We start from the raw sequence: 23,888 nt of genomic DNA, 5'->3' as shown, positions 1-23,888 counted from the left end.
TTAGACCGATCTCATCTTGCCCAATTCGGTTCTAATCCGGAGCGTCCGTTAGCGATTCCGACTGCAAACTTCGGCCGACCCCCCCCGAAGCCCCTCCCCCCCGTTGAACGATAAACACTGTGTAATGTACGGGCAAATTACATCCATCCATCCATTATCGATATCGCTTCTCCTCACAAGGGTCGCGGGGCGTGCTGGAGCCTATCCCAGCTGTCTTCGGGCAGTAGGCGGGGGACACCCTGAATCGGTTGCCAGCCAATCGCAGGGCACACAGAGACAAACATCCGCTCTCACAATCACACCTAGGGGCAATTTAGAGAGCCCAATCAACTTACCATGCACGTTTTTGGAATGTGGGAGGAAACCGGAGTACCCGGAGAAAACCCACGCAGGCAGGCACGGGGAGAATACGCAAACTCCACACAGGGAGGCCGGAGCCGGGATCGGACCCACGACCTCTGAACTGTGAGGCGGACGTGCTAACCAGTCGACCACCGTGCCGCCCCGGGCAAATTACAACTTTTGTCAAATTCAGCACAGCCCGGGGTTGACAGGTATGATGGTAACACACATGAATAACACACACATGAAAAACACGGCAGGTCACACGCACACGCACACTATAACACGCGCTTAACACCGGGTCGCGCACAGTTGCTAACAGAAATTTTGCAACTCAAACATGGTCACCCGCGCGCGATCAACACATGCACGCTCATCATGAGCTCCATCACGCACGCGGCATTTAAAGAGCGAGGGCGACGGCCGTACCCTGCACCTGCGTCAGCCAATCGGGTTGGTTGTAGTGCTCGGAGGCGCTGAGGGACGTGTTGAGGAAGACGAGGAGCAGGACCAGCCAATAGAATGTCACCGATTTGACGGCGGTGCGACAGTTCCGGCGACACACTCGGTTCCAGCGTCGCAGAGTCCGACTGGATCCGCAAAGGCGGCACTACGTCAGCGCGAGCTCACTTCCTGTCTGTCCGCCTACTCCGCCAATAAAGCTTCTTGTGATTTGAACTCACCAGCAGCTGATCTTCATCATCCGAGCGCTGAAACAAAAACAAAGGGAAGGCAACTGCTAAGATTAAGCGGCCGACTAGCTCTTGTGTGGTTTGATGATGTCAGTGCGTGTGTGCGTGTGTGTGTGTACGTGTATTACCAGCAGGCCTGGCAGCAGTTGGTGTGGTCTTCATCAATGTTTTCCGTGTTCTCAGACGCTGTTTCGCTGGCGGGAAGACTTGCTGAGTGAGCGACATGACAGATTCATGTGACCATCGACGGCAATTGTGAAGTTCAGGAAAAATTTGCTGATCCGAACGCTCGACCGACCAGCTGCGTGTCGTGTGAGTGCGTGCGCATGTATGCGTGTCTCACCGTGTGTTTCATTTGAGTGACTGAACCATCCAAACTTCCCTCTCTTCTTGTCTGACAGATCACCCAGAGATGGCCCTACACACACACACAAACACACACACACACATGATCATCTCATAGATTTGCACGCGCACATGCAAAATTCCACACACACAGACACAGACACTGACGTTGATTTCCTCCCTCGTCCAGCTCGTCCATGTCCTCAGCCTGAGTGATCCAGTCCATGTAGCCGCACAGGTCTTCCTCCATCTGCTGTTTCTCGCGGAGCTTCTGGAAATCTCCACGAGCCTTGGCCTTCTCCCTCTCCTTGCTGAACTCTCTGCAATGTGAACACAATAATAACACTCAAGGCTTAACAATACAGGATTGGACATTGACACCGGTCCGGGGGCCACTACGTGACACCCAAAGTCCACTGGCAAATTGAAATCATCATATTCATGCTTTTAAAAAAAAAAACAAAAAAAAAAAACTTAATACTGAATATTTTGAATTTTATCCACTTGAATTGATGAATCATCATTGATCTTTTCACCACAATTGCAGACATTTGCTTTCGCGTCAGGTTAAATCCTTCCATAACAAATGGCTTGAACAAGATATAACATAAATGAAAACAACTAACTACACAGAAATAATATTTTTCCTTAAAAGTTTAAAGCGGAAGTCAACCCAAACATATTTTCTTCAAGAATATGTTCCCAGCAGGCCCACTAGTTGAAACACGGCATTCTGATTAATTTTGCATTTGTGGAATAAGTGTTAATCCACTCGTTTTTAGCCACCTCTAGGGGCGGCCATTTTGTCTTCTGTCGCCTGAATATGACATCACAACTGCTCGCAACGACCAATCACGGCTCAGATTCAGAAAACAGGTCAGCCGTGATTGGTCGTTGCGAGCAGTCGTGATGTCATTTTCAGTCGACAGAAGACAAAATGGCCGCCCCCTGAGATGGCTAAAAACGAGTGCATTTTGCTGCTTAATTTATATTCCACAAATGCAAAATTAATAAGAAAGCCGTGTTTCAACTAGTGGGCCTGCTGGGAACATATCCTTGAGAAAAAGATGTTAGGGTTGACTCCCGCTATAAATTATAGAGTATAAATGAACTAAATACTAAACTAAACTAAACTTTTGGTGTTATATTATGACTACACAGGGCCAGTGCCAGTTCTGGTCGGGCCAATGTCAATGACGTAAAAACAACACAATAGCTGAACAGCAATGTGTCAGTAACATAATAAGACAAAAATGTAACAATGACTCAACAATAATGTAAAAGTGATATTTAAGTTAAAGCAGCAGGGAGCTCACTGAGAAGTTTACTGACCCGCTGAGGACACCAAGAACCAGGTTGAGAACGAAGAAGGAGCCGAAGATGACCAGACTAACGAAATAAACCCACGGCAGCTCAAAGCCAATGGCGTCGTTCATCTGCGCGCATGAGCCGATTATGAGAGCGGCCATGACAGAGGGGCATGGAAAGCCACAGAACGCTACAAGGGGCCATCAGTGACATTATTCCAGAAGACCTCTCTCACACGTTACAGGAACACTCTCATATACACAAATGAAAGACTCTCATTTAGACTAATGACATGCTCTAACACAGTGTTTTTCAAACTGTGTGCCGAGATATTGTCAGGTGTGCCGTGGGAAATGATCTCATTTGTGTGCCTGTGCGGTCCAGCGCCTGGCAGAATAATCATGTCTTTACTACATTGTAGTACTCTTCCATACCAGCAGGTGGCAGCAGCAGCAGGTAGCCAATTGTCTTTGTTTAGGGACAAGCGAATTAGTGACGCATGTCTATCCAAACAGGCCAGGTTTCAAACATGTTTCACACTGGGTAAGTATCAATATGAAACGTTATAAAATACTTTTTTCTGTGTGTTTATTTAATTCATATTCAAGACGTTATAATATAACGTCATTCTTCAATGTTAAAAAAAATGCTTATATAAACAATATAACACTTATATTGTTAAAATAAGCTTTTTTTTCACTATTTCAGCAGGATTTTTTCAATGAAATAAAAGTGCCTTGAAAAGTTTGAAAAACACTGCTCTAACACATACTGAAATCACCTCACACTCTGAATGAGTTTCAGTAGTGCCTCTGAGAGCATTACAGGAGTGCAGGTGAGCAAAAAAATGCTTATTTTTTGGTGTGAGAGTGTTTCATTAGTGTGTGTGTTTTCAGCCACATGTGTGAGTGAAAAAAAGACGGTCGGTGTGTGTGAGACAGCATTAGGGAGTGAGAGTGTGTTAGTGGTATGTATGAGAGCATAACAGTAGTGTGAATGAGACCATTTTGGTTGTTCCTGAAAACACTCCTGTAGTATGTATGAGAGCATTCAGTAAAGCGTGAGAGCACTTTAGTGGTGTGTATTAGAGCGTGTCTGTTGTATGAGAACGTTTTAGTAGAGCAAAAAAAAACCAAACAGTGGCAATGAGAGTGTTTTCGGCTGTGTGAGACGAAAAAAATTTGGTAGTGTGTGTGAGAGCGTTTCAGTGTTGCGCAATTCTGTCCCCGACGGCCCCTCGTCGAGCGCATTGGTCGTTTGTTTGTCACCCAGTAGAGGACGTCGGTCCAGCCCTCCATGGTGATGCATTGGAACACCGTCAACATGGCGAAGAAGAAGTTGTCGAAATTGGTGATGCCGCCGTTGGGCCCGTCCCAACGGCCGCGACACTCGGAGCCGTTCACCGTGCACTGGCGGCCGTGACCCGCGAAGGCGCACGGCACCGGGTCATCCTCCACGTATGTGTCTGCGGGGTCAAAGGCATGAAGCGCGGTGGCTCTCGCGGGGAGTAGTGTCAGTCATGAGTCATGTTTAGTAAAAAAAAAAAATAAAAAAATAAAAAATACGTACTGCTTACCAGTTTCTATGTAGTAGCAAGTTCTGTGCATGCGTCCGATGAAGAGCTCCAGGCCGATGATGGCGTAGATGATGATGACGAAGAGGACCAGCAGAGCAATGTGGAGCAGCGGGACCATGGCTTTCATGATGGAGTTCAGCACAATCTGCAGACCTGTCAGCCGCGCGCGTCAACGCACGGGAAAACGATACGGCCGCCGCAAGCCCCGACCGCTGCACACTCACTGGGAACGCCGGAAACCAGCCTGAGGGGCCGCAAGACCCGGAAGGCGCGCAGGGCTTTGACGTCCAGACCTCCAGGTTTGCCCGGCATATGGTGCGTGCTCGCCTGTTCGCCTGACTTGTGCGTCATGGTCTCCAGGACGACACTGAACAACCTGTTACGGAGACAGGAAGTGACATCACCGGAGCGCAGCGACCGCGTCGCGCCGCACGAAAACAAGATGGCGACGACGGCGCGAAGGGCGCTCCACGCCGCATTTGAACTAAGGCAGATCAGGTGAGACAGGAAGTGATGCTTCACATTCACTAAACCTGGATTGAAGTGAAGTGGACCCTGAGGCTCGTATTTAACAAGCTGAAGAACAAGCCCGACTCATCCTAAAAGCTTGTGACAGTTTGACACATGAGCACGGTAGACAATCAGGTTAATACCAATCAAACAACAACGTGACGGCCATATCAACGTACAGTAACTATGGTAACACAAACATACATGTGACAAGGAGGAATGCCATTATAACTTCACAGTGTGCATGCCACGCAATGCATTCTGGGAACTGCAGAGGAAAGTTATTTTTTAAACAACATACTTATAGTTGATCCCCGCTATTCCCGGGCAATATGGTCCCAAATTGCGAAAATCTGCTTATAATTGACGGCCATTGAAATGCTTTGGGGGAAAAAATTATTTTATGCATGGTATTGGCTGGCAACCAGTTCAGGGTGTACCCCGCCCCCTGCCCATAGACAGCTGGGATAGGCTCCGGCACGCCCCCAACCCTTGTGAGGATAGGCGGTTTGGATAATGGCTAGATGGATTTTTTTTTTTAATTATTATTAATCATCCAATTAATCATTAGTCAGTATTTTTTAGTCTGGCCCTAGTAACAATAATATACTGTAACAATTACAGTAACAAAAGCATAACAATGGCCAAGCAGTAATGTACAAATAACAAAACAATAGCATAACACTGAAATAACAACACCATATACACCTAATGCAACATTACCACAACAATAACGTAACAATAATGACAACGATATTAATAAAAAGTAATGATGCAACAACAACAAAATATTAACACAACAGCAAAACAATGGTATAAAAACTGCTGTGTGACAGCAATGTTAAAATACAACAATGATACAATAACCTAACACTGACATGACCATGACAGAGCGATGATGTAACAATAACATCATGGCAACGACAACGTCAACAATAGGGAAGCTGCTTTCTGAGTTGTTCTCTCAGATTTTGGCCTAAACGAAACAACAATCTTATAATGAACTGTTGTTGAAATGCTAAGGGTTGATATGCTAACGTATATTGTCAGAAGCATCTTGGGTACAGAAGGCGGGACAAAGATCACAATGGCAGTCCTTGAGGAGGAGGAGCTTAGTGATGAGTGAGGAGTCATCGACAGAAAGCGATGCAACCTAACCAGACGAGTCGATGGAGGGCGTTTGTCCTCCGGCCACCGTGACAACGGCCTTCATCACGACCTCGAGGGCGTGCAGCCAGGGCGACGGTGACCAAACGTTGCAAGCACCAGCGAGAGGCTCCGCCGCCCCCCCGACCGCCCCCCCCGCCCGTGACGAGCCGCGCGTTGCGCACGCTCGCAACGACGGCACTGAATCACACCAAATGTGGCAGCGCCGCGGGCGTCCGCTTGGGACGCCCCACAAACGAGGACGTCAGCTCACGTTTGCCTCGACTCTCAAACGCTTTAGCGCCGCGCCGCTGCACCGCAACCGCTGACACTCAATCCACTCACCCGGTAGCTGAGATGGATACGGCCTAATATAACTGTTATGAATAATAATAATAAACATAAAAGTGATGTAACAATAACGTAGCAACAAAACAGTAACATAATAACATGAACAATAACGATAACACAAACATTACGCAACAGCAAACAATAATAGTATGTGTTATTATTGTAACAATAATAACAATATTAGAACGACTACACAATAACATACTGTTACAATAATGCCAAAAAATACACATTGGCAATTATATAACAGCAAAAGAATGACATAACATGCTAACACAACAATAGCATAACAATAATAATGATACAACTAGGGCTGTCCCGATTTTTTCACTTCCGACAAGATACCGATATTGCAGCCTAGAGTACTGTTCGATATGATAACGTCCGATACAATATCAGCAGGAATGATACATGCTTTCATTTTTTTTTTTGTATGAATCGTTATGAGTATTGATCAAGTTACTTCTACTAAAACGAATAACAATAGTCAGCAATGGTAGGTATGAGATAATATGACCCATATATTCCAAATATTTGTGTTAAAAAATTAAATAAATTCAACCTCAAACATGAGAATGTACTGCAAATGAATAAAATAAATAAATAAAAAAATTAAAGCAGGGCTCCAAACTGTTTTTGTACTGGTTATATAGTGTTACACCCAACTTTTTTTACGTGGTTGCACCAGTCCAAGTTAGAATAAATTATGACTGAATCACATTCACAGAGCAGCTTCACTTTCAGAACAATTTATGTTCATTTTCCTATTTTTCTAATTCTGCCCGGAACATTACAACGGGACAGCGCATGGGAGTGTTTCACTGTATATTTAATACAATGAATTCACTCAAGATTCGATTAAAAATATTGCTACCATGCTTGTCTCTGTGCGCTAGTGTGGTGCTGCAGCCATCAGCAAACGCAATACGCACTGATGTTTGGCGCAAACGTGCCAAGTAGGGCTTATTTTGCTTGTCGACTAATCACCAACAGAAGTGCTGAGTTGCACTAATACTATGAAACTACCTATAAATTGAGTATGAGTAAAAAGCACTGTGCTTATATGAATTGAATCTATAATCAAGATGTATGTCTCTCTGATCACACAACAGGGAGTACCGACTAAACAATACCACAGCAAAAACGCAACAGCATTAGCTTACCCAACGATGACAATAACAAAGTCCAGAAGGTTCCAGCCATTGCGGATGTAAGAACTTGGGTGCATGACCAGACCATAAGCCAGGATCTTCAGGAAGGTTTCCACAGTGAAGATGATGAGGAAAACATACTCCACTTGTTCCTAGAGGAAACACAACATGACCCCACAGTGGAAAATGTCTTCATAGAGTTGGCATGCCCTCACTTTGTGTCTAAATGTCCCCACTTTGCAACAAATTGTCCCCTCTTTGTGTCTAAATATCCAGAAATGGGCACTTTACCCGGTCCGTCCTCCGTCCCCGACCTGGGCACCATTTCGTTATTGCCCTTCTGTCCTTATTCATAAAAAATAATCGTCCTCAAATCCCGTCCGTCCTCGTCCTTTTAGAGCGCTTCCGTCCTTACATTCCGCCGCTACATCCACTTAGCGGCTGGGAGTATCGTGAATTGTTTACAACTGTTTAAGTGTCACCCAAGACAGAATTTAGCCAGGGGATATGACGAGAATATTTAAGATTGTCTTATAATGCAATACTATTGCATTTTTTAGCAAAATTCATTATAACGCAATAGAATTTCAGTTTTTATGGCGTTGTTACGCAATACAATAATTATTGGAAAATAATGTAATAACGTTATTTTAGGAGGAGAACGAAAGACTTCCACTTCTGATTCGTGGCTTTAAGTGTACGGCGGCGCTTGCATGAGCATGAATGACGGCTTTGAGAGATTTTTCCCTCAAGAGATGTGCCAGACAACGACATACTTTGCATGCAAAGGGGTAAGGTACTAAATGTTAACAGTTACTTAACATAACAAAATTGCTATCCACCTTTTTCCTTGTCAGTGAAATGGGCGTCCTGTGGCGTAATCCACACGTTGAACCACTAGAGGGCAGACTATGCCTGTGAGTGTGGTATCGCAGAAAAAAAACTGTGGTCTTTCTTTTTAAAAGAACCCAGCACAACACATCAGTCCTTATATGACCCGGTTAGGGACGACTACGGGGATGGACGAAAACCCACGTCCGTCCTTGCTTAGTCTGTCCTTTTTTAAAAAATTCTCATCCTACGTCCTCCATCTCCAAAATGGGCATCCGTCCGGGACGGACACAAGGACCGTTCCCGACCTGGGAGGGAATGCCCATCACTATAAATGTCCTATATAAATGTCCTAATTTTGTGTCTAAATCATCACACAGACACAGTGAAGGTGTAAGCGGCATTTAGTTTGTCTTAGCACAGGGGTGATCCTAGCTTAGTACGCAGGGTGGTCTATGTGTGTGCATTATGTGAGGGGTGTGGACTTGTGTACAGCTCACCAGGTCGTGGTTGGTGGAGTTGGAGTCGTCCTCAGGAAACGGTTTGGACACACCCAGCGCAACACAATTAGCAAAGATGGCTAACAGGATGAAGATGTCAAAAGGCCTGAGGAACACTAAGGAAGCTCAATTAGTTACAAACGGTCACAATTTATACCCCCCCCAAAAAAACAAGGTCTTAATAAAAACAGAACACGATTATATGTGGTTGAAAAGTGGTAACAGGAAGTGATGTCATGAACATACTAATAATTAGCTAACTGGAATAAAAAGGATACTTCCACTCAACAATGGAGAGTGCAGCACGTCTAATCGGGTTGTTGAGTTTCAGGCAGAACAGTGCTCGAGGAGCTCGCTGGACCTGATTGGTTCCCTGGACCTGGAAAGGAAGTGACATCATCATATCATTACATTGTCTTTTCCTTAGTGTGTTGTCCCTCAGCGTGTTTTCTTCGTAACACATCGCAATTTGCCTTAGTCATTTCTCAGAACATTGTCAAGCCTGTTTCTTAGCGTGTTGTCTCACCTGTTTGTAAGCATGTTATCTAATCCGTGTCTGCGCCTGGTGTCTCCGCCGTTTCTTAGCGCGTTGTCTCATCTCACCTGCCTCTTAGTGTGTCATCCAACTTGTCTCTTAGCATTTTGTGGCGTTTCCTCAAATAAGTGAAACAGGTTTTCTACCCTACCAAAATGGCCTTGTTTGCGTTTGGCTCAGGGCATTGTGGGATGCGTGACGTCAATGTCTGGAGATCTATTGTGTTTTGTACATTTTTGTACATTATTACTTTTTACATACTATTTTGATCCGAGCGAGTATTGTGCTATTTGGTAGTGTAGTTTGTTATATCAGAGGAATACCATGAAAATATATTTTTTATTCATAGAAGTGATTGGAAAAAAATGCACTATTGTTTTTTTTTTCCAGAACTGTAGTGTGTGAACCTTTTGATTTGTTGGCTATTCTATTTGTTAAAATTGATGGAATGCAAAAATATACGTGCTGTGATCTGTTGCCCAACTTGTCTTTTAGAGTGTAGTCTCACCTCTTTTAGCATACTGTCTTTATCGTATCTTAGCGCGTTGTCCCACCTGTCTGTTGATGTCTTTTTTTTTTTTTGCATGCAGTAGCATGCGTCTCTTAGTGTGCTGTCTCATTTCATTTTGTCTCAACTACAGTATTTTATCATATTGACCTAACTGCATTCTAGCACATTGTCTCACCTGTCTCTTAGCATGCAGCTGTTTCTTTGTGTGTTGTCTTAGCATTTTGGCTTGCGAATGACTCCTGTTTCTCAGTGTGTCGTCTCTTAGCGTATTGTCTCATTTACACTACTTGCAAAAAGTTACAGATAATCTGCTTTCGGGTGAAATTTCAAGATGAGCCTAAAATGCACTATAACCGTTACGGGTGAGCTAAATTTGACTCTCAACTTTTGAATGCACGTTGAATTGTTCACTATTTAAGGACTTTTGGGATAATTTGCTGTTCTCTCACTAGGAGCCGAACAGCAAAATTCACTTTTGGTAAAGTAGTGTTTTCTCACCTGTTTCTTAGCATGTTGTCCTCTTCTACGTTGCGTTCCGGTGGAACTGGTGGTAGAGTGGAGGGTGTCTGTTCTAGTCATACGCACACCCTGGTCTTCGCCTTCCAGCTCCTCGTCCCAGTCGCCGCCACCTCTCTCCTCTCCCGCGTCTCCACCACCGCCTGCGCCTCCGTCTTCCTCTCCACCCTCCTCACCTTCCCCGCCGCCATCCTCACCGTCCACAGCGTTGGCGTAGCCGTTACGTGCCGCGCCTGGCAACAGACATGAGGATTGAGGAATTCCGGACACAAAAGTATAGGAGATAAAAGTGATCGGAGAAAGTTTGTGCAAATTCATCATCGTCATCATTCATCATCAAGGCTTACATTAAACTTCAGGACGAGTGAACTGTACAAATTATCTGTTTGCATTATTTTTTTTTTAATACTCATGTTCACATACACTAATTCAGGTTATGAAATCTATCTAATAGGGAATTGTTGACCTTAGTCTCATGTATTGAAGATTCAGAGGGCTTCAGACGATTTTTCAGATTTTAAATTGGGACCTGTCACTCTTTTGCGTTAGGAAACGAACGACATGTTAGTGTTTCATTCAAAACATGTTAGAAAATAGGCAAAAATGTTGCTCAGATTTTCGGAGTCCAAACTGATATCCGAGAATTTCTTGTTTTGCTTGAAGGGATCTATATAATAGGTCTGGATGTAAAAATGGTGTCAGCACTAAAAGTCACCCCCTAAAAACTCTGTAGTGATTTAAGATTCTTTTTGATGAATTTTAGCACAAGTTGTAATGCCCCCAAATTGGGTGAGAGACTAGTGATCAGACTACATCAGTGAAGTAAGGAAGCAACTCAGGCAAACATTGTAATATTGTTTCTTGGCTTAGTTTGCCACGTTCCGTTGTCACCCAGTGTCTGAAAACAGTGACCAATCGCCCGCCAAAATTCATATGCACATTCTTACTCTTGCACATTTCAATCGGTGAAAATATAAAAGCAATAGGCCCGACATAATAGGAGTTTATTGACATTAAATGTGAGCTCCTATGATGAAAAATATCTCAACAAATTCAAAAATGTGATGATCGGTTTTTTTTGTTTTTTTTTACAGGTTGAAGTGTTAGTGTAGGAACGTGCATATGAATTTTGGTGTTGATTGTTCACCGTTACCAAACATTTAACGACGCTAAAGTTTTGTTAGACTCCATTGGCAGGCAGGCTGATAGCTAGCTGCCGCTAGCTCCCATGGCTAATAACACTGCAGCTGTCAAGGCAGCAGTTGGGAGTTCAGCCGCTAAACTGACAAATTTAGCAGGATGAAATCAGATTCTTACTGGCCAGACATGGGGCTCGGTGTCGCTGACATCCGCCATCCAGGCAGCTGAGTCGCTTTGCGTTTGCCACCAGTCTGACAGCCAAGGAGCTCGCATCACGGTCTCCCTCCTACCGGACATCTGCATCGCAGTCGCCCGCCATTTATGCAACCGTAGGTGGGGGGGCAAACACTAATTCTGTCCGGACAGAGATGCACTTCAGCATAGCGGTGCAAGTGGACAGTTCGAGTGCGTCAATTTTGATAAGCACAGGAGGTCGGTTTGGCGAAATTTCAAAGTTGGATTTTGAAAAATTCAGCACGCCCGCACGCGACCCTAGTGAGGATTTGTGGTGCAGAAAATGGGTGGATAGATGGACAGACCGGAGGCCGACCCCCCAGCGAGTGTGGGCGCTTTCAACACGTCATATTCGGATGAGTGGTGCGGGTGTACCCCTTGGCGGTGGATTTGGGAAAAAAAGTAAATCAAGCTCGCTCTTACAGATTAAAATCTAATAAAGAAGTGTATAACAATTTTGGTACAATTCATCTTACAAAAAGCTTGCCATAACGCATTGTGTTTGCATATCTGGGTGACTTCTCAAAGAAAACACATCTGGCATGAGAGAGACTGCATGTAAGTGCTCACTTCCTCATTCTCTTATAAATCAGCCATGGAGACTCTAATCCTTGTGATATTTGCAGAGGTTCGAGTGGGCATAAGTAGAGATGTCCACATAAATTTCGGTGCCAATTGATCGCCATTTTTGGAAATTATTAGTGATTTATGTACAGTGATTTTGAGTGGACAAATTTTGTCTGGTTCCTTCCGTGACTTCCACCAAAATATTGAAAGGGGCTGGGGGGGCGTGGCTATATTGCTCACTACAAAGGGGCGTTTTCACAGTAGTTTGGTATTTTGTGATTTCTTCAAAACAAATTGATAAAATTGAAAATGCAAGCTAATATCATGTTCGTGATTAAAACAAAAAATACATAAATTGATTAAATCTGGGCCATCCCGGCCAGATGATAAAACACAAAAACGATTTGTCTGCTTTCATGGAGGACAAGTAAAATCAGAAAGTATGCACATTTGAGAGGCTGAAATCAAAGTTCTGGAATATTCAAATATATATTGTAAAAATGTGCCACTTTTGTACGCAAGTCTAGCGCAAAGTGCAGTTTAACTGTGAGCATGGGTGGAGTTTTCTTTCATTGGTATTTGAATAGACTTTGCACAGGTAGAATTGGGTGTAACGGGGCCTTTTGCGCCGCTGTGCGCCATTGTGGGATGGACGTATTCTTTTCCCGGGCCAATCCTAGCGACATCCCTCATTTGCCTCAAAGTCAGGGATGATATAGTCGCCCGTGCAATTTGTCTGCCCGCGCCTCGAATTTGAATCTAAAATCGCGTTACACCACCTACATCATGAGTTAAACTTGCTTTTTGCGAGTATAAAATCGTCTACTTTTTGTAACCAATTTTCCTGCTGCGCACGCCCAAATTCACAAACACACACCTCTTTCCCTAAGTCAGCTGGGACATGCTCACCTATGACTCGAATGAGGATAAGCGATACAGAAAATCTGAAAAGGATGATGTTGATGACGATGATAGAGAAGACGAAGGTGACGTGAACACACCAACATTGTAGTGAACAGCTGTGACCTAGATCTGTGTGTGTGCGTGTATGTGTGCAATATGGGCCATGAAGTGTGTGTGCATTAGTTATTACCTGAGGACCATAAACACACACACACACGCGCGCACGCAAACACACGCTATGAACATCTCAGTGAGATTATTGCCGCCTCGCTCGACCTTCACATTGTCATTTTCCTAGATTTCCTGTTTCCCACAATGCCTTGCTGTGTCCAGCTGTGACACAAAGCTGATAAGTCTTACACATAGACACACGCACACACACACACACACACATCCTCACTGCCATCATGGCGACCACATTGCACAGACACAACAGCTGACACTTTAAGACAAAATGGCGTGCTAATGCTGTCTGCTGTTAGTGCCTCCGCGCGCTAACATGCTTGGCTAGCATGACTGAATTGCAGGGCTCAGTACACAAACTCTGTAATTAAGTTGAAGTACAGATACCTGTGTAAAAAAGGACTCTGGTAAAGGTAGAAGTACTGATTCAACTGCTTCACTTAAGTAAAAGACTTAAAAACTTAAATAAAAACATAAGTAAATTTGAATTGTGTTGCATATACAATATTCATTTTGAAAACTTGGAAAAACAAAAGTAGTTTTCCTCTTTTATTAAAGGGAAGTCAACCCCATAATTTCCTTTACAAGAATATGTTCTATGCAGCCCCAGTAGTCGAAACATGGCATTCTGATTAATATTGCGTTTGTGGAATATGAGTTAAGCAGTAAAATCCACCCGTTTTTAGCCGTCTCAGGGGGCGGCCATTTGGCCACTTGCTGTCGACTGAAAATGACATCACAGATGCTCAGGGCTCAGATAACAAGCAATTATGGCTCAACTTCAGAAAACAGGTGAGCCGTGATTTTTCGTTATCCGAGCCCTGAGCAACTGCGATGTCCTTTTCAGTCGACAGGATGTGGCAGAACGGCCGCCCCCTGAGATGTCTAAAAACAGGTGGATTTTGCTACTTAATTCATTAATGAAGGTGCATAGAACATACTATTGCAAAAAAAACAATTGGGGGTTGACTTCCACTTTAATTTGACTTCCTCCTTAATTTACATGTGCTCGAAATGAGAAGATGAAAAAAAAGACTTGAACACTGTTTACTTTTTAAACCAAGAAATGGCTCTAAATCAAAATAACATTTTCCTGGCAACATGATGTGCCAACAATATTAATGAATTCTCTTAAATAAGTCCGTGGATAGGTAATATCTTGATTCTCTGAATCTATTTCGTCATCGCCGTTAATGCTCCCTGATTCACATTTAGTTCAATTTTATGACGTGCTGTCATCAGCACAGGTTGAAAAAAGTACCAAACTTTTTTTTTTTACAAAGTAAGCAATGATAAGTACACATATGTTTTCAAATAAAGAGAGTAAAAATTAAAACTCATCCGAAAATAAATACTCAAGTAAAGTACCGATATCCGAAAAGTCTACATAATAACATCAATGAAGTGTTTGTACTTTGTTACTCCCCACCACTGTTGAATTGATGAATAATCATCGGGAGGATTGGCGGAGTGATCGTCAGTTAGCAAATAAAAAGGAAGCAAATAAATGAGCGGGTAAAGAGTGTAGCGAGCCTGCAGGGGGCGCTGCTGCTTCTGCTGCACTAACTTAACATGATTATTTTGTCCTCAGGCTGCTGAGGAGCCGAGGTTAGGACAGTGCAGGTCACATGACTGTTGCTCACGTTGTTTTGTTGCGTGTGTGTCTGAATATGTGTGCGTGTGTGTGTCTGTGGAGCTGGTGGAGCTGCGCACACACACACGCGCGCACGCACCCACACACTCGCACACACAGCCCTGCATTGCCCCATGAGAATCCGTCTAATTATGCCCGAATTATCCCGAGACAACCGAGATCATCCTGACAGCAGCGAGCGTGCATGCATGCATGCATGTATGAGTGTTTGTGTGCGTGTGTGTGCATATGCACGTGTGTGTGTGTGGACTTGCGTGACCTCAATGGCTGTAAGACTTTTGGAGGAAGTCCTTCAGCTGAGTCGAGGCCCACTTTAGCGGGACTGGGTTCTGTTGTCGGACCACCAACTGTGCATGTGTGCGCGTGTGTGTGTGCGGGGTGGGGGGTGGGGGGGGGTGCGTGTGTGTAGCTGAGCATCACTCTCACACAACCCTCATACGCCTTGTTAACTTCCTGCTTTTCGCTGTTGTCTTACTCTGCGTGTGTGCGCATGTGTGTGCGTGCATGTGTTTGTGCATGCGTGCATGTGTGCCCTCCAGCCTGGTCCAGCTGGGAAGGTCATTAGGTTATTTAGTCAACATCGTTGCTCTTTTCTTTTTCTTCATAACGGCGTAATGTGTCTCCTCCATCCATTGTCTATCGCGCTTCTTCTGACTAGGGTTGTGGGTGAGCTGAAGCATCTGGACTGGTCACCAGCCAATCACAGAAGCGGCTAACATCACATTCCTCAATGCAGCTCTGCTTACCTTACACAAATTACAAGCTAATTTATCCATATATCCATAGTTTGTCCACTGACACACACTTAAAGCTGAAGTCAACCCAAACATATTTTTTTCAAGGATATGTTGCCAGCAGGCCCACTAGTTGAAACACGGCATTCTGATGAAGTTTGCGTTTGTGGAATATAAATTAAGTAGCAAAATTGCACTCGTTTTTTAGCCATTTTGTCTTGTGTCGACTGAAAATGACATCACAACTGCTCACAACGACCAATCGCGGCTGACCTGTTTTCTGAATCACAAGACAAAATGGCCGCCCCCAGAGATGGCTAAAAAGGAGTGGATTAACACTTATTCCACAAACGCAATATTTATCAGAATGCCCTGTTTCAACTAGTGGACTTGCATAGAACGTGTTCTTGAAAAAAAATATGTTTGGGTTGACCTCCGCTTTAAAGCAAGTGCCCATAGATTTTCATCACCAAGCCACTGGAATACTTGTAGTGTAGTGGAATAATGTAGTGGTGTGACGTATGACATGGCCAAAGACAAGTACCCGCCGCTCGTTCACAGTGTTTCTGTTCGTTGAGTCAAATACAAGGCACTGGAACAAAAGGTTGGAGGGATTAGCTCCACCGCCATGGAAACTGGCGATTTAGCGCTCATTTCCATGACAACACTATCAGGACGTCGGCGGACGCCATCTTAATTCCGCAAGCAGGAAGTCTGATCCTCTGCCAGGATGGAAGGATTAAGGGACTCTCACTGAGGTGTGTGGAGGTCAATGTTCATGTGATGATGCATTGATCGAGGACATAAATGAAAAATAACCGACATTGAGTAAAAAGACTAAAGCAACATGCTAACATTAGCACTGACATCATGAGGTAGGCCATCTTCCAATTGGACCTGAGGAGGTCTGACCTCAAAAGTGGAATGTCATAAAACATGGCTGGATGGATGGACATGCTAACAGTAATGCTGGAATTAGTGATAATGTTAATAATAGTGTTAACATTAATGCGGATATTATTGCTAATATTAAAGGTAACATTTGTGTCAATGTTAATTCTCATTATAGTGCAAACATCAATGCTAAAATGTGTGCTAGCAATAATATTTATATTAGTGCTAACATTAATGCTAATATTAGCTCCAATGTAAATGCAAATATTAGTGCTAATGTTAGCACTAAAGTTAATATTAGTGCTAACAATAATGCTAATATGCTAATGTTAAAGCAACAACATCCATCCATTTTCTTCCGCTTATCCTGGTCTCAGCCGTTACCAGCCCATCTTGGGCAGGGGTAGCCAACCACCGGCCCAACGACCGGTACCGGGCAGCAGGCCACTTGGCGGCGGGACGCACAAAAAAAAAAAAAAACATGACTTCCAATTTATTTATTTTGCATTATCTGCAAAATATATTTTTTTTGAAAAGTGACCGGATTCTCTCCAATACATCCATCTATGACTGACTTTTAACTCATGTCAAGTTGTCTCGCGTAATGCTAATATTAAATGCACAAGCTAGCAAAAAAGTAAAATAAACAGACTTATTTGAAAAGTTACAGTGCCGCGAATGGTATAGACTTCGGTCCGTGGCAGAAAAAAGGTTGGCGACCACTGATCTAGGGGATATAATATACTCTTTCCAGTGTGCCCTGGGTCGTAACTGGGGCCTCCTTCCAGTGGGATGTGCCGAGAACACCTCACCAGAGAGGAGTCCAAGACGCATCCTAACCAGATGCCCAGCCACCTCATCAATGTTGAACAAAGCAAACTATCGTCACTTCCACGCGTCATTTTGAATCTGCCACCGAAGAGTGCCGTTGCTCCCAAAAGAATATGTCACCGCAAATTAATTTGATTGCACGGTTCGTTTTGAACCGGGGCAGAGCCGCGGTTGAAGGGGGGCTTTCCAGACCCATTTCTTTTTCTGCATAAAGAAAGTGGGTTTAGTTTGCCAGGCTATAGCATCCCTCCTCCTAAGTCTCTCCCGATGACGGAGCTCCTCCCCCTATCTCTAAACTAGAGCCCAGACACCCTGAGGAGTAAACTCATTTCAGCCGCTTGCAACCGTAATCTCGTTTTTTCCGTCACAACACATATGGCAATCTGTGAGGATGTGAGCGAAAATCATCCGGTAAATCAAGAGCTTCGCCTTTTGACTTGTTTTTCACCACGACAGACCAGGGGCGGAGCCAGAACGTGGCTAACGGGTGGGCCTGGAAAAATCAGGGTGGGCCTGAATATTTCTCTCACTGAGCACAATCCTCCTGTCCCGACAACCTCGCGTATTCAAATAAAACGACGAACTGAATAATATGAAGTTCGAATATTCCTTAGGCAACCACAATTATGCCATTGTTAATATTCAATAAAATAAAAAAAAAAACACAACGAAACACCAATTCAAAAAGAATCCAATAATAATTTACTAACAATTTAAAAGTATGGGTTTTTTTTCATGAATCCCAGTGGGTGGGCAGTCTGTCAATCTGGGCATGGCTCCGCCCCTGCGACAGACTCACATCACTACAGGTGCTGCACCAATTGCATGTCCATCTCCCACTTCATTCTTTTTTCAGTCGTAAACAAGACCCCAAGATACGTAAACTCCTCCTCTTGGGGAAGCACCCCGAACCTTGGGGACTCCACCCTTTTTGCAACTGAAGACCATGGCCTCAGATTTGGAGGTGCTGATTTTCATCCCAACTGCTTCACACTTGGCCACAAACCACTCCAGTGAGTGTTGGAGATCGCCGCCACGATGTAGCCAACAGGACCAAAACATCTGCATAAACCAAACATGTCATTCTGAGGCCACCAAACCAAATTTCCTCAACGGCACGGCTGTATCTTGGAATTCTGTCCTGTAAAATTATGAGCAGAATAGGAAACAAAGAGAAGCGTTCTTGGAAACAAACCCGAATGAATGCCAACAATCCGGAACTCTGACAACGCTTCATACAAGGACTGGACATCCCGTATCAAGGGGGTCGGTACACCTTACTCCCGAAGCATTCCCCACCCCCCGCTGCCCCCTGTTCTCCAGGTCCACAAAACAAAGTCCCCAAAACGTAGATCGGTTGGCTGAACTCCCCGTTTAACAATTAGCTCAGCTTTCAACTGTGTGCAGTGGACCCTTCCTTCTTTAAAGAGCTTTTCTACCCACCTCAGTGATTTCAACCCCAGACATCGGAGAGCCTGCCCTCAGAGTGTCCCATGTACCCCATCCGCATGTCAACAAACTATTTTTCCTGTCATGATCCCAGCATTCAAAGTCCCTACCTTCAGTTGTAGGCTTTGTGCGTTCCTCCTCTCTTTCTGCTTAAGCGCATGCTTTCATCTTCGACCCACTGCATCTGAGTTTCCACAGGCAACCTCACGGTGCACAGATGGCGGACGTTGCTAACCTGAGCCGCGACTGATCCAGTATGAAATTCCTAACGATGGACGCTCATCACTGTTTAGCAAAGTTTGAAGCGGTTGCACTTTCTGACGCCACCCTCTGAATTCATCCCGGCTCGGGACCGGCTCGTGCCCCCTTAGGGCTGAGTGTATAATGAAGTATTAGTCATCACGTTAACGCTAATATTAGTTATAACATTGATGCTAATATTTGTGTGTTAATGCTATCATTTTTTAGGTCTCGCTATTATTGTTACGGTTAACTTCAATGATACATTGTCAATGCTAACATTGGCACCATCATATTTTACTGCATAGATAGATAGATAGATAGATAGATAGATAGATAGATAGATAGATAGATAGATAGATAGATAGATAGATAGACTTACTTTTGTGGTTGTGCTGCATGTCTTCTGGTGGTGCACTTCAGGCGTTCATATTGGTCCCATCTTCATGGCTCCCCAAAAAAACAAACAAACAAAACTTTGCATGCTGGCCCGGTCCACTTGGTCTAGTTGCCCCAGCTGCTCGTCACTCACAGTTTCATGTGACGCGTTCAGTTTTTTCTTTCCTGTGACGAAGCCGAGTGTTGTGAAAAGAGAACGAGAGGCTGAGAGGAGAGAAATTCAGCTCGGCTTCACTAATCGGAATCTCTTCATCTCTCCTCCTCCTCCTCCTCCTCTCCTCTGCTCATCTCTCTCTATCTCTCCTTCTCTCTGTCCCTCTCTCTCTCCTCTGCCCTCCTCCCCCACCCCAATTGGGGATTAAATAGGAAAAAGGCTCAGTGTGTTAAAGGGGAGGACAGCTGCAAATAAATTAAAGGCACAGAGAGAATAGAAATGTGACCCAAAAAAAAAAGTCAATGATTATACCCGATTATACCTGACATGTAAACACACTCATAACTGACGTGTGAACACAATCACATTAGACACATAAACACACCTGACGGCTGACACATATACGCCAACATCACATCTGGAAAGTAAAGACAATTACACCTGGTGTCAACACAGTGACACGTAGCACGTAATAAAAATCACACCTGACATGGACACAACCACACCTGACCATGTGAACACTATCACACCTGCCATTAACACAATGACACTTGACATGTAATAAAAAATCACGCTTCACATGAACACAACCACACCTGACTTGTGAAAATAAAAAAAACTGACACAATTACACCCGACATGAACACAATCAGAACACATGAATACCGATTATGAATATGATGATGGCAAGTGTGATTGTGTAAAACGAGTTATTTTGAATGTAGCCTGATGACATCACAGTAGAGCCAACAGGACTTGAAATCACTCAAAGCGTAAGTCAACCCAAACATATCGTTTTCAAGAATATGTTCTATGCAGGCCCGCTAGTTGAAACACAGCATTCTGATTTATATTACGTTTGTGGAACATGAGACATCCACCCGTTTGTAGCCATCTCAGGAGGCGGCCATTTTGTTTCTTCTGTCGAGTGAAAATGACATCACACACCCTCAGGGCTCAGATAACAACCAATCATAGCTCAGCTTCAGAAAACAGGTGAGCCGTGATTAGTCGTTACCAGAGCCCTGAGCAGTTGTGATGTCATTTTCAGTCGACAGAAGTGACAAAATGGCCGCTCACTGAGATGGCTAAAAATGGGTGGATTAACTTATATTTTATATTAATCATATTGCCTTGTTTCAACTCTGCATAGAACATATTCTTGATAAATATGTTTGGGTTGACTTCCACTTTAAGGTGAAATTGAGAATGAACTGACGTTCACCTTCACATTCATTACCTTTGTCCTTCACTACCTATTTATAGTTTGTGTGTGAGCGTGCGTGTGTGTGCGTGCGTGCGTGTGTGCGTGCGTGCGTGTGTGCGTGAGCACGTGTGTGTGTGTATTTTTTATGATAGTGTTTGTGTGCTATGTGTAACCAGATAATCCCAGATTTACCTCTTTTCCTGTTTGTCAACCAACTTGTCTTCGTCGTTTGTGATGTTTCTAGACCACAATAGCAGATTTTCACTGTTTGTGTGTGCGTGTGTGTCAATGTTTGGATAATTTATACTTTATTTAAACAAAATAGTTTAAGACAAGACAAGACAGTTTACTTATTATCATTGATGGGCATTCCGTCCAGGGGCGGGAACGTACCGTCCGTCCGGGACGAAGGACATAGGATGAGAAGTTTTTTATTTTTTTTTTTAAAGGACGGACTAAGCAAGAACGGAAGTGGGTTTTCGTCCATCCCTGTAACTTTTATCGTCCCTGACCAGGTCAAGTAGCGACTGACGTGTTGTCTTTATTTATTTAATTTTTTAAAGGAAAAACCACTGTCCTCTTCTGCGATACAACGGAGCCACCGTTACTACAGCCTGCAGAACACTGTACACTCTTTTTCATGTGCGTTCCCTGCCGTAACATTGCACTCACATAGTCTGACCTTTAGAGGGCGCCCATTTCACTGACGAGAAAAAAGGTGGATAGTAATGTTAACTGTTAACATTGAGTACATACCTTATCCCTTTGCATGTGAAGTATGTCCAATAAAACGCACGCAATAGCATTAAGTCATAATGCAATCTTACCGCACAACTGCTCACAATGACCAATCACGGCTCAGATTCAGAAAACAGGTCAGCCGTCAGGCTGCCCCCAAAGATGGCTAAAAATGAGTGCATTTTGCTGCTTAACTTATATTTCACAAACTAGTGGGCATGCTGGGAACATATTCTTGAAAAAAATATGTTTGGGTTGACTTGTGCTTTAAACAGTTCAATCCACTCATGATGCTACTAGCCGCTAAGTGGATGTAAATAGGAAATTAGCCAGATAGTAACCTTTAAATCATGTCATGCATGCATTTTTGTGTGTGTGTGTGTCGGGGGGCGGACTGACCGAATGTAATGACGGAAGCGCTTTAAAAGGACGAGGACGGACGGGGACGGACAACGATTATTTTGATGAATAAGGACAGAGGGACGATGACGGAAGGGTGCCCAGGTTGCGGACGGAGGACGGGATACGGACCGGCAAAATAGGGTAAAGTGCCCATCTCTGCCTATTATGATAAACAATACATAAGAGCTTTGAAGAGGTTCAATGTTTGAAACATCTGAAGAATATAAAGTAAATAAAGAAATGAATAAAGAATGGTTAGATAAGATATGTAAACTGTTTGGGAGATTAGCAACCATCTTTAAAAAATTATATAATCAATAAATATAATTTCCTTTCCATTTTCAAGTAAGGCCTGGTATTTTTACAGTAAGTTCAGTTCAACTGGGTGAGGTTGGTTTGGAAGCTACAATTTTTTCTTTATAATTTCCCAAGTAACATTAAGTAATTGACCACAACCTGGAGACATTTGTACTTTTTATTGTCATAGTATAACCCGCTGTTCGCATCAGCCTTGACACAATCAATGAAGCTCTGCTGCCTCCTGCCACACAGGAGAGTAACTGCAGCCTGCGTGCGTGCGTGTGCGCGCGTGACGTGAACAGATGGTGACTGAAAAGACGAAACTATATGCGGAACTAGCAAATGTTTCAACAGTAAACACACTGTAACAGAAATATTTACTTATATGTAATACATAAATACAATGGATTGGTCATGAGTCAATTTCGGGGCATACAGTAGACAAACGGACGCCCAGTCGATTGTTTGTCTATATAGTCAACATCAGGGAGTAAACAGACAAATAGTGGCATGTCAGTGTGTGTGCGTGTGAGTGCGTGCGAGCGTGCGTGTGTGGCAGCGTTTCAGTAGTGTATATGAGTGTTTGAGAACGGCCGCAGCACTACTGCGTATATGAGTGAAAAAAATGCGTGTGAGCGTTTCAGTGGCGTGTGAGCGAAAACATTTTTGTAGTCGTGTGTGACAGTGTTTCAGGAGTGTACATGAAATGGGTTTGGTTCTGTGCTTTTTAGTTGTGTGAAGGATTTTCAGGTGTTTCAGTACGAGAATGTCTTAGTCGTGCGGATGAAAGCATTTCAGTACCCAGAGAGCAGCTGATACATATATGACAGCTCATTTCCTACCTCAGCATGGTTCCTATTGCTTTGTAGATTGTATTCATGCTTGCACGCAAAAGACTACGGTGCTTAATTCCTCATTTGAAAACGTATTCAAGCAACACGTTTCTATTCATGAAATTGTAGGGTGAAACTCGCAACTGTCTACTAGTGTGGACTGAATGGGTGGCAACAATAAGAAAATGACAGCTATGAAACACACACTTAACTGATACTGTCTCATACACATATGTAGGCTACTGTATTATTTACTATAAGTATAAACAAAAAAAATCAGCAGTACCTTATCTATTAATGTCTTACTGTGTACAAAATCATTTCACTATAGTGTGTATGAGACAGTTATGTTTCGGTAGTGTGTGTGTGAGTGAAAAAAAGTCTGCACGAGAGTGTTTCAGTTCTGTGTATGAGTCTGCTTTAGTCGGGTGCATTAGTGAACAAAACAAAGAGCAAACAAAACCTGTCATGTGTGAGAACATTTCATTAGTGTGTGAGAGCTTTAAATTAATGTATGTGAGTGAAAAAAAATCAAGGGTGTGTGCGTGTATGTCACTAGCGTGAATGAAAGCCATCATCATTTGTCCGTATGAGTGTGTTGTGTTGCAGTACTGTTTGTGTGAGCAAAACCAAATCTGTAGTTTGTATGAGAATGTTTCAGTAGTGTTATGAGAGCATTTCAGTATCATCTCATGAGTCGGTGTGTGTGAAC

At 43.6% G+C, this 23,888-nt stretch overlaps 1 protein-coding gene across 2 annotated transcripts in view; it reads right to left on the bottom strand.

Moving 5' to 3' along the window:
* The window catches only part of cacna1fb (calcium channel, voltage-dependent, L type, alpha 1F subunit), a 39,901-nt gene extending 20,070 nt beyond the window's left edge, over positions 1–19,831 (bottom strand). For both annotated transcript variants that reach the window (XM_086034224.1, XM_086034232.1), the window contains exons 1-14: positions 19,526–19,831; positions 10,297–10,547; positions 9,031–9,131; positions 8,753–8,858; positions 7,434–7,573; positions 4,488–4,639; positions 4,264–4,416; positions 3,956–4,152; positions 2,712–2,815; positions 1,548–1,699; positions 1,378–1,452; positions 1,163–1,244; positions 1,026–1,052; positions 772–932 (exon numbers count right to left, since the gene is read on the bottom strand). In XM_086034224.1, the coding sequence (XP_085890350.1) occupies positions 772–932; positions 1,026–1,052; positions 1,163–1,244; positions 1,378–1,452; positions 1,548–1,699; positions 2,712–2,815; positions 3,956–4,152; positions 4,264–4,416; positions 4,488–4,639; positions 7,434–7,573; positions 8,753–8,858; positions 9,031–9,131; positions 10,297–10,547; positions 19,526–19,544 (1,720 nt within the window). In that variant the 5' untranslated portion in view covers positions 19,545–19,831. The remainder of the gene's footprint in view (positions 1–771; positions 933–1,025; positions 1,053–1,162; positions 1,245–1,377; positions 1,453–1,547; positions 1,700–2,711; positions 2,816–3,955; positions 4,153–4,263; positions 4,417–4,487; positions 4,640–7,433; positions 7,574–8,752; positions 8,859–9,030; positions 9,132–10,296; positions 10,548–19,525) is intronic.
* Positions 19,832–23,888: the final 4,057 nt, after the last annotated feature.

Source organism: Filicampus tigris, chromosome 1 (assembly GCF_054856515.1).
Source record: "Filicampus tigris isolate MCC_2025a chromosome 1, RoL_Ftig_1.0, whole genome shotgun sequence".
Taxonomy (NCBI): Eukaryota; Metazoa; Chordata; class Actinopteri; order Syngnathiformes; family Syngnathidae; genus Filicampus; species Filicampus tigris.
This window is presented reverse-complemented; position numbering and strand designations above follow the sequence as displayed.